The sequence below is a fragment of the Austrofundulus limnaeus genome, unplaced genomic scaffold, assembly GCF_001266775.1.
Source record: "Austrofundulus limnaeus strain Quisiro unplaced genomic scaffold, Austrofundulus_limnaeus-1.0 Scaffold110, whole genome shotgun sequence".
Taxonomy (NCBI): domain Eukaryota; kingdom Metazoa; phylum Chordata; class Actinopteri; order Cyprinodontiformes; family Rivulidae; genus Austrofundulus; species Austrofundulus limnaeus.
The window spans coordinates 1,159,963-1,175,625 of NW_013952512.1; the positions used below are offsets into that span (position 1 = coordinate 1,159,963).

Consider the following 15,663-nt stretch of genomic DNA (forward strand, 5'->3'; position numbering starts at 1 on the left):
AACACTGTTAAATTGTATTCTGTCTCTTCTGCTGCTCCTTTCTCTGTGTGTTCTCAGGATGAAAATCTGCATGATGTGTTACAGTTGGTGGTGGCTCTGATGTCTGAGCACCCAGCTTCCATGATCCCTGCTTTTGACCAGAGAAATGGAATTCGGTAAGCCTCCCATTTTGCTTGGTTACAAGATGAAAGAGTGATTTACCAAAACAAATCTAGGCTACAATTGCTTGTATTCCAGAGCTGTGTGGTGTATAAATAATGCATATATTCAAAAAACGCACACACTTAACATAGAAAAATACATTTTAGAGGATGTATTATTGTTTTGCTGGAAAAGCATTTGAACTGCAAAAATTGTTCATCTAACAACACAGAGGCATACAGCCGAGGGCATTCAAAAGTCTCACAATCTCATATCTAGCAAAACGTTTTTTTTTTTTTTGTTTGTTTTGAGACTGATATACTAAGCAAGAGCAGAAAATGTTAGATTATTAATCTTGTTTGCCTAGATTTTTTCCCTTATTTCAAGAAGCCTTACCAAGTGCAATTATTTTTAGTGCACTGGCAGATTATTTAGTTTAATTTGAGAAGATTCAGACTATAATCTAGTATTTGCTTAAACTTTTTTAGATGGCAATTTTTTGCAACGTATTTAGGGATTACTTTAGGTGCTAAGGTTTAGCACCAAGGTGTGAATTGAGTTTAAAGGGGATCTATTATGCAACATTCACTTTTTTAAATGTTTTTAAACTCAACTTTGGGTATGCACTTATTAAAAAACAGTCCTAGGACCAAAAAATGCACCCAGGGGCATATTTACTGTAAGTAAATGTATTTTTAATGTGTATTAACGACAAATTTTATACGTCCGTCATTTTGTGATGTCACAAGTCGTATGACAACCCACCGGAACCTGCGTTCAGCCCCTTACCTAGCAACCCCCGGGTGAGACTCCACCTCCTCAATATAAAAAGCCGTCACCATGTTGTTGTGCAATGTGCAGCTCATTTCACAACAAGCCTCCAATAGAGCAATGGGTAGAGTGTTGGACCAAGGAGTGGGAGACCAGGGTTTGAGACCAGCACAGAAACAATTTAATTATATATTTATTTTCGTTCGTTGTGAACACGTTTTCTCATGTACCTCTATTGTTTAGCTTATTAAAGCCTTGTTAAAGCCTATTTGTTCGAGTTTCTGAGGTATTTTCACCGCTGCTGCTCCCTGCTCTGGTAACAGCATGCAGAGTGAGTGCAGAGCAGAGGAGGGAGAGAAAAAAAAGAAAGAAGCTGTGACCAGACTCTGCCTCTGGGTCTCACAGGGTCTCATATGGTTGTACAACGGAGCTTCTGCTATTATTAGCCATGCTAACGTAAACGCTGGCTTTGGAGGGCGGAGTTAATGTCAACAGATTTTTGGAGGGCGTTACCAACAGAGCTCATTAACATAAACAGCTCTTCTGAACGGAATTCAGAGCAGGCAGAACTAGAAAATGGGAAATTTTATTATCTGAGAATTATTTTGAGCATTAAATTGAACGAACATGTCTGGATAGCCCACAGACATACCATAAAAATTTCTAGGACCCATAATTGGTCTCCTTTAAGTTAGTTTTAGGGTCAGGTAAGTACCTGTGAGGTTAATTTTAGGGTAAATGGTCAAGGTTAGGATATAAATTTCCAAAAATATAATTGGAAGTCAATGGAAAGTCCCCACAAGGATAGAGACACATAGTAGGTGTGTGTGTGTGTGTTTGTTTTTTGTTTTCTTTTTTGTAAGACAATGCACTGTTGCTAATTTCTACTGACATGTCTTTTTCCAGGGTCATCTACAAGCTCTTGGCCTCCAAGAGTGAAAATATTCGTGTACAGTCCCTCAAAGTTCTTGGTTACTTTCTGAAACACCTGGGACACAAGTAAGCAAAAACTTCTGTAGCATTTCATAGATGGTAGATAAATATTTTAGTGCTCTTTTAAAATTCAACCAATTTTCACATCTTACAAAATAAATCTGTATTGTATTTTTTTAATACTGTGGTCTCTGGTTGTGTTTATAGTTTGGTCGTGTTGATGAAATGCCTTCTCAGTGACACAAATGCTAGCAGAGTAGAAACCATTATATCATAGAGTGAGGTTTCCGTTAGAGAGAAGAGTCATGTTCTCCTGCAGCAAAGAAAAAAAAATTCTTGACAAGATGCCAGTTTTGCAAATTGAGGTGCTTCACTTTGTAGAATACCTCGCGTCTTGGCATTGTGCCTCAAACCCATGAATTCACTTAAGTGCAGTATGGAAGAGGTCTAAGTCACTGTCTCACAAAGTAAAATGAATGAAATTCTATCCACAAGGATGTCAGCAAATCATGCCTCGACTGTACATGAGCAATGAGAGGGGATGCCTGTGGCTGGACAGCTTCTGCAGGTAAATGCAGGCAGTAGGGGTGAATGGTGACGATAACGAGCAGCGCTTTGCTCACAGCAGTAGAGCAGCAGTTCATGTTAATACTGAATGAAGAATAAGGGTAGGCATAAGCGCACCACCTCAGGTACAAATGAAGAGCCTATTTTATTTATTTTATATTTATTAAATGGTAAAGCACAGTCTGGTTTATTGTGCTACCCTAAAGTTTTTGTTAATGTGTCATATGTATCTGAAAAAAACACAAAAATACAAGTACAGCAGTTGATTAGAGGCCAAATGAATAAGAATAAGGAAGAAATGGTGACATTGGGTAGAATTATTTAATCTCGTAGCCACACGATAATAACACATGACCATTGGGAGATATAACACATTGCCATGTGATAATTATGTCGTGGCCACAAGATAAATATTGCAGTCATTTCCACTTGCGGGGAGGACCATCAAGGTCATGTGCGGTGTATGCCAGGCAGCAGGTGATGGAGGGTCACTCCTGGTGGCATAGACTAGCTCTAAGGATGTGGAACATAACTTCCCTTATGAGTAAGGAGCCAGAGTTTGTGCGTGAGGTTGAGCATTTCCAGTGAGACATAGTTGAGCTCACCTCTACTCATAGCTTGGGCTCTGGAACCCAACTCCTAGAGAAGGGCTGGGCTCTCTCCTACTCTGGATTTGCCCAAAGATAGAGGTGTAGGGTGGGTGTGGGGATACTCGCAAACCCCTGGCTGTATGCCTCTGTGTTGGAGGTCTTCCTGGTGAATGAGAGGGTTGCCCCTCTGTGGCTTTGTGCTGCAGGAGAGAAGGTTCTGACTGTTGTCTGAGCCTATGCACCAAACAGTTCAGATTATCCGGCCTTTTTGGAATCTTTGGATGATGTCCTGAAAGGGTTGTTGTCGTCGGGATTACCTTGATCTACTAGGTGACTTCATGCCCCATGTGGGCAGTGACCGTTATTTAGAAAAGGGTGATTAGGAGGATCAGCATCCCTGATCCGAACCTTAATGATGTTCTGTTATTGGACTTTTCTGCTAAGCATGGGCTGTCCATAATGAACAACATGCTCGAGCATAGGGTGGTCCATACCAGGCCACCTTACGTCAAAGATCGTTGATCAGTTTTGGAATAGTGTCGTCTGACCTGTGGCCCTTTGTCTTGGACACTTGGGTGAAGAGAGGGGCAGAGCTGTCAACTGATCACTACCTGGTGGTGATGGATCTGGTGGTGGGAGAGGCTGCTGGACAGACCTGGTAAACCCAAACACATAGTGAGGATGAACTGAAGCGGGAACATCTGGCAGAGTCAGAATGGGTACCGTACTAAAAATATTATTTAGCATTGCAACAAGCAAATTTTAACCTAATGCTGTTATGAAGAAAGGCTAAACACAAATGCCATTTCATGTTGATAATTTAGAACTAATCATGCCGTCTGATGTAAGAATGCTTTCTCTCCCCTAGCAACATCTTTTAAATGTGTTCTCACTCAATGGCCTACATCCAGTACTCATGGTGCCTTCATTTTCACATTTTGCAAACTGTTAAATTAAAATGCATCCAGTTAAAAAGAGAATGACCCTGAATTTACTCATGAAAGCATTTCCAACAAGACTCATCTATTTGATTGAACAGAGTCGAATTGTTCTGTTCAGCTCACTATGCATCACGAGTCTGACTTTTTCACCCTCGTTTCTGTACTTATATAGTTGAGAGAAACGCTGCTCTTTTCTGAAGCTTCCAGTTTGCCAGCTAAACTAAGTACAAATTGTGTTGACTTGTTAGGAAAGTCCTGACTCTTTGAAGCAGTGGCAGCAGAATAAAGAAGCTTTGGGTGAACATTGTGACAGCCTTCCTTGTGCTGTGTGCAGATGCCGTTTGTCACAGTTAAACTTATTCACCTGTGGTATGCCTCGGTATCTTGGCGCCGCTCCTGCTGACAGGCTAACTTCTTTATCCACACACCTTTTACAAAATTCACCCAATTTATGACAGCAGGCACTTCCTGACACTCGGCTCCCCTGTGGGCGGGAATACGGATGCAAGCTGATGGCACGCTCTGATTTCTGAGGCTTAGGAAGTTCCAAACAAGCCACTTTGCCATTATGTGTGTCTTTGTTTCTGCAGAAGGAAGGTGGAGATAATGCACACACACAGCCTTTTTACTCTTCTGGGCGAGAGACTTTTGTTGCACACCAGCACTGTCTCTGTTACAACATACAACACCTTGTATGAGGTAACACAATGTTTTGCTCTCAGATGTTCTAGCATTATTGTTATATTGGCCTTGGTGTGTTTGTAACCAGTCTTTTTACTGCTTCTTGTACAAGATTCTGACAGAGCAGGTGTGCACACAAGTAGTTCACAAACCTCATCCTGATCCCGACTCCACCGTCAAGATTCAAAACCCAAGTAAGACTGTTTGATTTCATATAGATTTACCCTTTAATTTGTTGAAACTGACTGCTTACACATTTTGCTTTTCTGTTTGAATATCTGTCATATCAGTGATTTTGAAGGTGGTGGCAACTTTACTGAAGAACTCTGCTCCCAGCACGGAGATGATGGAGGTTCGGCGGCTCTTCCTTTCAGATATGATCAAACTCTTTAGCAACAGTCGAGAGAACAGACGGTGAGCAACACTTGGATGCATTTTTCTTTCCCTGGATCATTTCATTTGATCCACGCTATTAATTATTTAAAAAAATTAAATCAAAGGGGGAAAATGATTTTTGCCATATTTAATAGGCTAATGTTGATACTAAATAAACTTTAAATATGTATATTTTCTTCAGCAGATGGTTGTGCAACTGTTTTTTAAGAGCTACTCTTTTCTTTTTTTCTTCTTTGCTCATGTTCAACTATTTCTGTCTGATATACAAACACACACAGAGAATTCATAAATATTCATAGCACTTGAAAAAAAAAAACATTGACCTAAATAAACACAAATAACCCGACATAAGGCTTAGTCATGGCATATACTTGTATTAAATATGAAGAAAACTTACTCTATATTTCCATGTCATTTTATTATTACTGTCAGTTTGCTCTTGTTTTTATGAACAGTTAATAAATTTACTGTTTAAACTTACAAATTACACTATAATTTCTTACTCAAAACCTTGCAATTGTTTGTGTTAAGATTGTTTATTTTAACATATTGCGCTTGTTTTTAATGGGAAAAGGTAGTTATGTATTAGTTAAATGCGTATTGGTTATGTTTTTATTACTTCAGCTTAAATAGGCTATCAAACTTTTGTAATAGACTTTTTATGCCTTGTATGTTGTAGATGTCTGCTGCAGTGCTCTGTATGGCAGGACTGGATGTTTTCCCTTGGCTACATCAACCCTAAAAACTCCGAGGAGCAGAAAATCACTGAGATGGTGTACAACATTTTTCGTATTCTGCTCTACCATGCCATCAAGTATGAATGGGGAGGATGGCGCGTGTGGGTGGACACTCTCTCCATAGCCCACTCAAAGGTAAGTACTGTACAAAAGAGAGAAACACTGACCTCTGCTGTTGATGGAGACATTTTAAACTGTTCTGTCAAGAATCCTCTGAACTTCCTTTTCAGTTTGGTAATATTTTGCTGAAAACGATCATTGATCTTTTTTTAATCCACAGGTGACATACGAAGCACACAAAGAATATTTGGCTAAGATGTATGAAGAGTACCAGCGCCAGGAAGAAGAAAATATCAAGAAAGGGAAGAAGGGGTTGGTCAGCACTATCTGTGGCTTATCTGCTCAGGCCTCAGGTATCAAAGACGTGATGGAGATTGGAGAAATGGACGATAACTCCCAAACGCCTGAAAGTGAGACGGACTACGATAGTGCTGACTCGCGTCACCTGTTGACTGAAAAGAAGGGAGCTGAAGATGGCGCTGAAGATGGGGTCAGGGTTGAAGTTCATGACCTGCTGGTGGACATAAAGGCTGAAAAAGTTGAAGCTACGGAGGTAAAGCTGGATGATATTGACATGTCCTCTGAAACTTTGGGAGTGTCTCAGAATGGACCACTGGTTGAGGTGGATTCTCTGTTGGATAATGTTTACTGTGCGGTTGTGGGAAACCTCGACGGTAATGTCAGCAATATGTTGTTACCAAAGGACAGTATGGACAGCCATAATACCGGCCCTCTCATTACACTGGATGATGACAAGGATGGCATCCCTCACAGCAACAACTTCCTGTTTGGCAAAGTGACAGGCGGGATAGAGGACAAGCTGCTGCCTGATCTCAGTCCAGCTGTGCCTCTGGTCCTGCCTAGTGCAGAACTGCCTGTTCACACTGACCCGAGGGATGAGCTCGGCCTTCTGGCTCACATGACAGGCAACTCCTTGCCCAGCATCCTAGAGAAGGATGAGTTTGACCTTAAGACAGCCCTTGAAGGTATCAGCTCTGTCACTGCGACTGAAAATGAGAACTCCAAAATCTCAGAATCCGACACAACTGCTCCTGAAACAGTCCCCTTGTCTGATACCCCTGACACTGCCAGATCAGATGATGGCAGGGGCAGGGATATGAAAAAGATTCAGACTACAGCCACGACACAGGTTGGTATTAAAACAACGTACTTGATTTTCATTTGATGTTCCTTTGTCTTTACACGTAATGTACAAAAGACCTGTTGCTATTTTGAGATCTGAAAAAAATGGGAGGGTGATTTTGTCAAAACAAAACCTACCTCAAGGTTCTGAGGCAACAGAAAGTGAAACAATAGATAGAGAATAAATTGAATAAGAAAACTAAGGTCATTGTCAAACTGCTGTGGCCTCTCTCTGGTTTTATATTAGCAGACCCACAGAGATCATTTTATTTACATATTGTAGATGTAATGGGGACAGAAGGGCCTGGTGCACATCATGCACCATCCCCCTAAGAGTCAAGAAACTGGGTTGCTGAAATGGTTGGCTAAGGCAACAGAAGGGAGACTAAGACAAAGTGTTATTCTCCAACAGTCGCCTGGGATTTGTTTATTGCTCTCTTTCTCTGTGCTCCTTTTCAGAGGTCAGGCTCTTTTGCCTGACCTGGGTCACCGACGACAGGCCAGCGGGAAGCAGTATTTATTTATAACCTCCTCTCTCTGCAGTTGCATAATTGCTCATGTTGAATTCATCGTTGCTGCTTTTTAAACAGGCTTTTTGCAGCACCTTGCTGACTCATTCATCTCATTTTAGAGGTTACAGTGAGCATATATTATTTTTTTCCTCCTGTACCAAGAGGCAGAAAAAAAGTTATATAACAGTTCACTTTAAATGTCTTTTTTTCCCAAGCATGGTAAACATCATGGCATTAGGAATTAATCTGATTATGAATGTGGCATTGTTCAGGGCAGTAGGATTAGTAAACTGTCTCTGTACTTTACAGTGGGCAGTAATTGTTTCTGCCTTATTAAACTGCATTTGTTTTAGTGATAAATTGGTCTTCCATCAGAGTCTGCATGGACGCCTCATCTCTCAGGTGGACAAGGATGTACGTGTGGACCTAGGCTTTAGAGGAGTACCCATGACAGAAGAACAGAGACGTCAGTTCAGCCCTGGTCCACGCACCACAATGTTCCGCATCCCCGAGTTTAAATGGTCAAGCATGCATCAGAGGCTGCTCACCGACCTGCTGTTTGCACTGGAGAGCGACGTCCACATCTGGAGAAGGTGTGTAAAGTGAACTTGAAAGACAAAAAGAGCTTAATGTGACAACAATAGCAACTATTGAAATATCTCTCCTTTTATTGGTTTAATGATTTGTATGAGAATATAAATCGGCAGGATTAGCATATGTGGAAAAACAGTTGTTCCCATAATTTTTTTCTCACCTTTCCCTGCAGCCACTGCACCAAATCTGTTATGGACTTTGTTAACAGTAATGAAAACATCATTTTTGTGCACAACACCATCCATCTCATCTCCCAAATGGTAGACAACATCATTATTGCCTGTGGAGGGATTTTACCTCTTCTTTCAGCAGCCACCTCTCCTTCTGTAAGTGCATTTTTTTCTGACTTTAGTAAAAGGAAGTGTTGCCATCTAGTGGTAGCGTGTTACAACTGTATGGTTGTTAAACAGCTGTTACCATAATGAATGTACTGGTGGGACATGGAACTTGTGTTTAATGATTGGTGTTACCTCAGTGTGCTCATCTTTTTTTCTATGGACATTAATCAGTGCAGTTTCTTAGGTTTCTAATGAATTTCCTTTGATAAATTTATCAGACTTTGCCAGTTGTATCAATTATTATTTCTCGTATTGGTCTGACTAGACTATCAAATTTAGTATTTGGGCTGTTTAAAGTTATACATCATATCCATCACTATATTTTTCATATCAGTTTTTATTTTAATACGTTTTTGTCTCAGAGATTTACTTATGACAGCAATAGTAATAGATTATCCTGCTTTATTTTTCTGATGTTCTATAGTTTTCACTCCTAAATATTTTGACTCTTATATGCTTTTTTACTTTGTTGTTATTGTTGTTCAAAATATGGTCCAATCACAGCTAGAAATGAATTCTTTAGATAAAACCTGCTTTTTAATTAGTTATTTTGTTTTCTGTCATTTGCACAAGTCGGAGTTGGAGAACATTGAGGCCACGCAGGGCATGTCCTCAGAGACTGCCATCACTTTCCTGTCCCGTCTCATGGTTATGGTGGATGTTTTGGTCTTCTCGAGTTCTCTCAACTTCAGTGAGATTGAGGCCGAGAAGAACATGTCCTCTGGTGGCCTGATGCGTCAGTGCCTCAGACTGGGTAAGATCTGTTCGTGTGACTCTTTGCTGCCGTGGATGTGACTGTCAGTCCGGAGAGGTGGTGAAGAGTTACAGTAACATTATTTGCTGCTTGTACATTGGAAACTCAATGAGCTGTTAAATGCCTTAATGGTATTCTTTGCACACAATCTAATAATTCCTCTAAGCCCTGAAAATCCTCTGTTTGATCAGCAGAACTAAATAGTTGAGGGATCCTTTTGTATTTGTTTGATAAACTGTAGAATGCAAAAGCCTTCAGTGCGGTTTTTAGTTTCCAATTTTCAATTAGCAGAGATGATGATTTGCAGGGCTATCAGGTTCTTCATGCAAATGGTAGCTGTTTGTTTTTCATAAATGTCTTTATTGGACTCTGAGCTTTTCTTTGCCCATTTTCTGTGGTTTTATGTTAATATAATTCCTTCAATAATTAATGTGGACAAGTTCAAATGTCTAAAATAAGAACGGTTATATTCCAAGTTTATCTGTTTTGTGGAAATATTGTAAACAATCAGTCATAGAAAATGTTTATTTTATTTTTGCTTGTCAGTTCATTTTTGTCCAAATTTGTTCTTGTCTGTGGGTTTGTGTGACTGTTGTTTCCAAGTTGAGGTCTTGGGATGGGAAATAGCCTTCAGACTGCAATGTCCTTGTTGCAAACAGTTTCTCATCACAGCTTTGGTGTGAAATTGGTTTGGCTGTTGATTTTCCTGCTGCTCAGCTCCCTGTCGGCCTGGAACAGTCATCACATATTACTGATTAGGCTTAAAGTGGTCATGCACATTATCAACATTTAATTTTTATTTGATTTGAAAATGAGACTATTTGTGCACTCTGTGTGTGGTTCTTTGTGTACAGTGTGTTGTGTGGCTGTAAGGAGCTGTCTGGAGTGCAGACAGAGACTCGGCAACAGAACTCAGGAAATCCTGCAAAATACTGTGGCTTTGAACAAGGTAGGGTTGAATGTCACATCACGTTTTATATCTTTAGTTCTTATGTCTGGGCTCTTTATCGCCCACCATCATCAGTAATATATCTTTATGAACAGGTTTTAATGAAATTCAAAATAATCATTGTGTGTACATCTACAAATGGTTAACTTCAGAAGTGAACCCCGTTAAAGATTACCACCACATCTTGTTAGTTTTAGCAAACCCAGAATTGACTATTACAGATATTTATCTGAAATGTGGTTGGGTAATAACTGAGATTCATCCCAAATACACACTGAGGTCTTCATTTAAAACATACAAGGTGATAAATAATAAGCAAATTCAAGGAATGCTAATACTTTAGAAATATAATTACTGTAAAACCATTTTGTCCCATTTTCACATTGTGATAGTGTCTTAAAATGAGGTAGTGTCTCTTTTTGCACATTGTGTGATGGTAAATTTGCTTATTTGTTGATTTAAAAATCTTCTGTTATCCTTTAATTTTTCTATTTTAAATTTTAAATGAAATTCAACTTGTCTGACTGGGTTTATTTCTGTTTTAGACGAGCATGGAAACTGCCCCCACCAACCTGTCTCCCATCAAGGACCCCGATCACCTTCTGCAGGATGTGGACATCAATCGACTCCGAGCTGTAGTGTTTCGTGACGTGGTGAGTCACGCTCATATTCACAACCAGCATGTGTTCTAATAAAAAGGCAGGCGATGAGGCTGAAAACTACACGTGATGTTGTGACACACAAATGTTCAATTCAAAACCCTAAAGTTACAAGTGAAACAGCAAACAAAACAAATTTCTGAGCCAATCATCTGCTAGCTTCTAGATGTAAAATAAATGAATTTCTATCATGTTTTTGTTTTGACTGATAGATTTAGACTGTAATATGTTAGTGTTTGATTATGACCCCAAAATAATACAGTATGAAAGAGATCAGTTATTATCGTTCTGAAGTTTGTTTTTGAATATTTTACTTTGCTCACCAAACACATTCATGTGATTTAGAAAATCTGTACTTCAACGTCAAAAGGCTTTTTGGAAATGTGACATGTTTTAAAAGTAGCATGCCTTTATTTTTATATTGTAAATGCAATAAACATGCTGTGAGACAACAATTTAAGCACTGGACTGTGATAAATGGATGTATTTTGAATGTGATTCCTCTTCACAGGATGACAGCAAACAAGCCCAGTTCTTGGCTTTAGCTGTGGTGTATTTCATCTCTGTTCTCATGGTCTCAAAATACCGCGACATCCTTGAGCCTCAGTGTGAAACTGCCAAGATAAGCAGCCAATCAGGCCACAGCGTGTGTCAGGAGATCAACTCTCTCGCCATCAAAGGTGCTGTACCCTTACATTTGTTATATTCTTTTTTTTCTCTCCTAATTTCCATTTGATGTGACTGTGTCTGATAAACAGACATGTAAAATGTCCCTGCAAGTCTCCTCTGTTACTTTGCCCGCTTTTAGGAGCTGAGAGCTCATTCAGTAAAGCAACAGGGATATCCTGTGCTCCTTGGACTCATCTATGGTTTATTCATGAGCTCTGCTAATTGCACCACACAGAATTAAACGTGGAAGCAAATAGACTGGTGCTGGAGATGGCAGTTATGAACTTGAATAGGCATCAGCATTCACTCTGAAATAAAAGGTAGAAAGTGCCTCAAGTCATAATTCATACATTAAGGCACATGAAAGGAAATCATTGACTGCCTACAAAGGTTTAACACAATATCTGGTGCAGTGCCAATTGCTTTTGTGCAACGTACAAGTGAGTTTACTTTATCAACTTACGTTCAGATAAAAGCCGGAGTGAATAAAAGGAAATGGGGGGAAAAGGAGAGAGGCCAGAAGGAATATGTAAGTGTCATTTAAAGAGCTGGGCTCATGCAAAGAATAAAGAAAGAAGATGAGCAGCGAGAAGTTGAGAGTGAGAACGCTGTGGGTTTTTGGGGCAGTGGAGCCAAGCTTGCTATTTTCAGCCCTATCTGTCAGTGCCCATTAGGCAAGCAATCCACCAGAGGAGAATGGGATCATAGAGGTTGCTGGGAGGAGAGAGGCACACTGCCGCCTTCATAAATTTTACCAGAAAATAGGGGAATTTTCCAGACGGCATGTGGCAGACGATTGTCTGATGGACCAGGAAGCCAGACGACTTGCAGGCTAAATCAGGCCCTGCTGACCGCGTTCAGGGCCATGTGATGAATATTAATGCGGCTGCCCTTGCATCTTTGTAAGCATGGGTCAAGATGAACTAGTACCTCACTCCAAAGGCACTCCTGCAGCTCTCTGAAAAAATCTGCACTGAATAGGAGAGCAAGCCTCGTTTTCTTTATTTAAGAGCCAGTTTTAAACTTTTGTTTTTGGCAGTAAGAACATAAACGCTGCATACAAGTTTCCTACTTACATTATGTACACAGAAAATGGTATATACGAACACAAGAGCAGTATGCATCAAACTTATTTAACTGCTTCTCCGTCAAAACGGCTGAATAAATCAGACTGTAGGCTGAAAAAAGCTGAAGAAAAGGATTCATGTTTTATTAACACGAGGGGAAGAATAACAGAGTTAATCTCACTGGAGAATCAGAGCTTCTGGAGAGAGATCTGAAGAGATGCCTTGGCATGTGGCTTTCTCTACACATGCTATATTTACTCTTTGGCTTGGAATGTAAAGCTAGCTCACAGACATGTTTGTTTGATATTGCTTTAAAATGGTGCTTCTGAATTCATATTTCTCACATTTCCCAGAAAATACTGTTAAATTGTTTATATTTTTACAGTTGCATGGATGAGGTAACTGTACTAGTAAATAAACAGGATAAGTGTGTCTGCATATTTTGGCAGGTTGTTGATCTAAAAATATCTGTTTCTGCCTGACACTGCTTTTTTGTGTATCTTCTGCAGAAACACCACCAGCGTTTCCAAGCATGCCATCCGAAGGCTTTCATTTGGAAAGTTCTGTGACCCACACAGACTCAGGGATTGGAAATAAGCAAGTAGCCCGAATCCTTAATGGTTCTGACCTGCATCACAGAGCCGGAGGACCTGGCATCATGAGTGAGCTTATATCCACGCTGTCCTCAGAGGTAAAGAAGTCCCAGGAGAGCCTGTCTGAATGTCCTGATGTGGAGATGATCAAACCACCATCCTCCATGATCGGCATTAATCAGTCCAACAAAGGCATCAATGTCAAGGAGATTTTGAAAAGCCTGGTAGCAGCCCCATTGGAGGGAGTTGAGGCTGGACTGGAGCCTGTGTCCTTCTCCGACTCTGTAGTCAAGGCCCAGGCTGTGCTGCCGGTGCAGTTTCAGTCCTTTGACAGGTGAGGAGCACTCAGCGGTTATAATCTGCAACCCACAGATCTGTAATACAACTTTAGTTTATTATGTCAAAGTTTTCTTGTGCATTTTAGATGCATTGATTCTTCTTTATGACCCACAGCTGAAGGCATAGCTACAATAATGCTTTTGCCTGTGTGTGTGTGTGCTTACCGTTTGAATTCAACTTAATTCAAGATGGCTGCCACATCTAAGCAACCATAGCAGAGAAATAGTTATAACTTAATCAAAGTTACTGGCGCTGACCTAAAATTTTCAGTAATATTAGATGAGTCATTCCCAACACATTTTCAGGGTTTTATACTGTGCATCTTACAAAATCTGACAATATCACAGGAAATTGTGGGAAATATCATTTTCAAATGTTGATTGAAACTGTTCTAGCACATTTCCTCTCAACTAATTTAAAACTCTGACCTGAGAAAACAATAAGCATCCCTTCATGGACTGCTAGATCTTTAATTTCACCATTCTTTCAAGCATTGATTGTTTTAGCTAAACACTTGTACCTTTAAATCAGATATCATGATGCACGTTCCTCTGCTCTAAAATCAATCGTGTTAAACTTTTAGTTATTTGTTTTCTTTATAAATGTCACATTTTTTGTTTTATTTTCAAAATCGATAATAAAGCGAGTCTTTAAAATGTAAAACTGACTTTTGACAGATACCAAGAAAATCTAAAGTTATTTTCTAACACTTAAATTCATACATGCATTTTGTACGTTTCTGTTCATTGCTATCCAAGTTTGACATCTGTTTGGGGAAAGCATGCAAACATAAAAAAAAGAAGTAACCGTGCATGAGCTTTGGTGTGTGCAACATCTCAAGCGACCACAGAATGAAGATGTTAATCCTTTGTGTTTATCTCAGTCATGCAGTACACCAGCAATAGGTTTTAGGTAGACTGGAACTCATTATTTATACCAACCATGCCTGCATTGCACACGCTCCCTTCAGAGAGACATTTCTTTGTTTGAAAAGTCTCTGAAGTACTGTCGTGCTGCTGTAGTTTATTTACATTCCTGGATTAGTTGAAACCACACAGTAATCTGTCTGGATTTGCATGTTTACAAACCTGCTGCTGCAGGAATTTTCAGCTTCAGCTCCTTGTGATCCCCCAATTCAAATGGCTGAAATAGACGTTTCTTAGAAACTTTGGCACAAAAAACACCAAATCACTGATTATCGCCTACTGACAAATGTGAAAGAGCGATAATTTTTTTTGCTCATTTTTGTGTATGCATGTTTGTTTTGTTTCTGTCTCTCATAAACCACTGGATGGATTTTGGTGAAACTTTAAGAAAGTAATCAAGTAGTAATTAACTTTTAGAGTTAACTCAATTAAAGATGGCCGCCACAGTTAAGGAAGGGGGTATGCATTATCAGACACAGTTCAGTTCTGTACCACAGTCAAGTAACACCTTCAAATTGACCCCTGTCTCTTCAAGAACCCCCTACCATTTCTGACACTCCCACTCCAGCACATCTTCACAACAATACTTCGGGGAGGTGGGGCTCTGTGAGGTGGGAGGAGATTTGTGTAAATAGGTGGTGCTTTGTACCAGCAGGGGTTTTGGGCACCTCCACATGGCTACCACAGGAGTGTCAAGGATTTCTCAAACATGCATGAATGAGTCAAATCAACACTCTGGGTGTGTTTTTGATAAGAGGATGACATAATAACATGATATAAAGCTCAAAGAAGTACATTTTGTAAAATCAACCTCTCTAAGTCACTTGAAATTGCTGTAACTCATTTAATTTAAAAGATTGATGCCAAAAATTGCCAGAACAATATTTATGTTAATATTTATGTTTAAGAGAACGATAAAGGTCATCTTGTTAAAGAAATATGAAACAATATGCATTCATATGAAATGATATTTAATAAGGATTTGAGGTTGTTTTTTGTTTTGTTTTTGTTTGTAGATCATTATTGTTTAAATTTATATTTTGAGAAAAAAGGCGCCGATATTATACGATTTTTTTCTTCTTTCTGTCGCCTTTCATTTTATTTGTGATTTGTGTTTTTTATTTGAAACAATGTAACGTGTATTCATACGAAATGATATTTAATAAGTATTTGAGGTTGTTTTTTGTTTTTGTTAGATCATTGTTTAAATAATTTTTTTGAGAAAAAAGGCGCCGATAAAAGATTTTTTTCTTCTTTCTGTCGCCGTTCATTTTATTTGTGACTTGTGTTGTTTTTATTATAC

General features: G+C 39.4%; 1 protein-coding gene across 1 annotated transcript in view; it reads left to right on the top strand.

The window, feature by feature from the left end:
• Window positions 1–15,663, top strand: part of nbeab (neurobeachin b) — a gene marked incomplete in the record, with an annotated part of 177,610 nt that overhangs the window by 64,456 nt on the left and 97,491 nt on the right. The window contains 14 exon segments of the mRNA XM_014014153.1: window positions 58–155; window positions 1,819–1,911; window positions 4,534–4,642; window positions 4,737–4,818; window positions 4,915–5,038; window positions 5,700–5,892; window positions 6,038–6,967; window positions 7,848–8,065; window positions 8,239–8,392; window positions 8,978–9,158; window positions 10,013–10,107; window positions 10,653–10,760; window positions 11,278–11,446; window positions 13,012–13,429. Coding sequence (XP_013869607.1) covers window positions 58–155; window positions 1,819–1,911; window positions 4,534–4,642; window positions 4,737–4,818; window positions 4,915–5,038; window positions 5,700–5,892; window positions 6,038–6,967; window positions 7,848–8,065; window positions 8,239–8,392; window positions 8,978–9,158; window positions 10,013–10,107; window positions 10,653–10,760; window positions 11,278–11,446; window positions 13,012–13,429 — 2,972 coding nt within the window.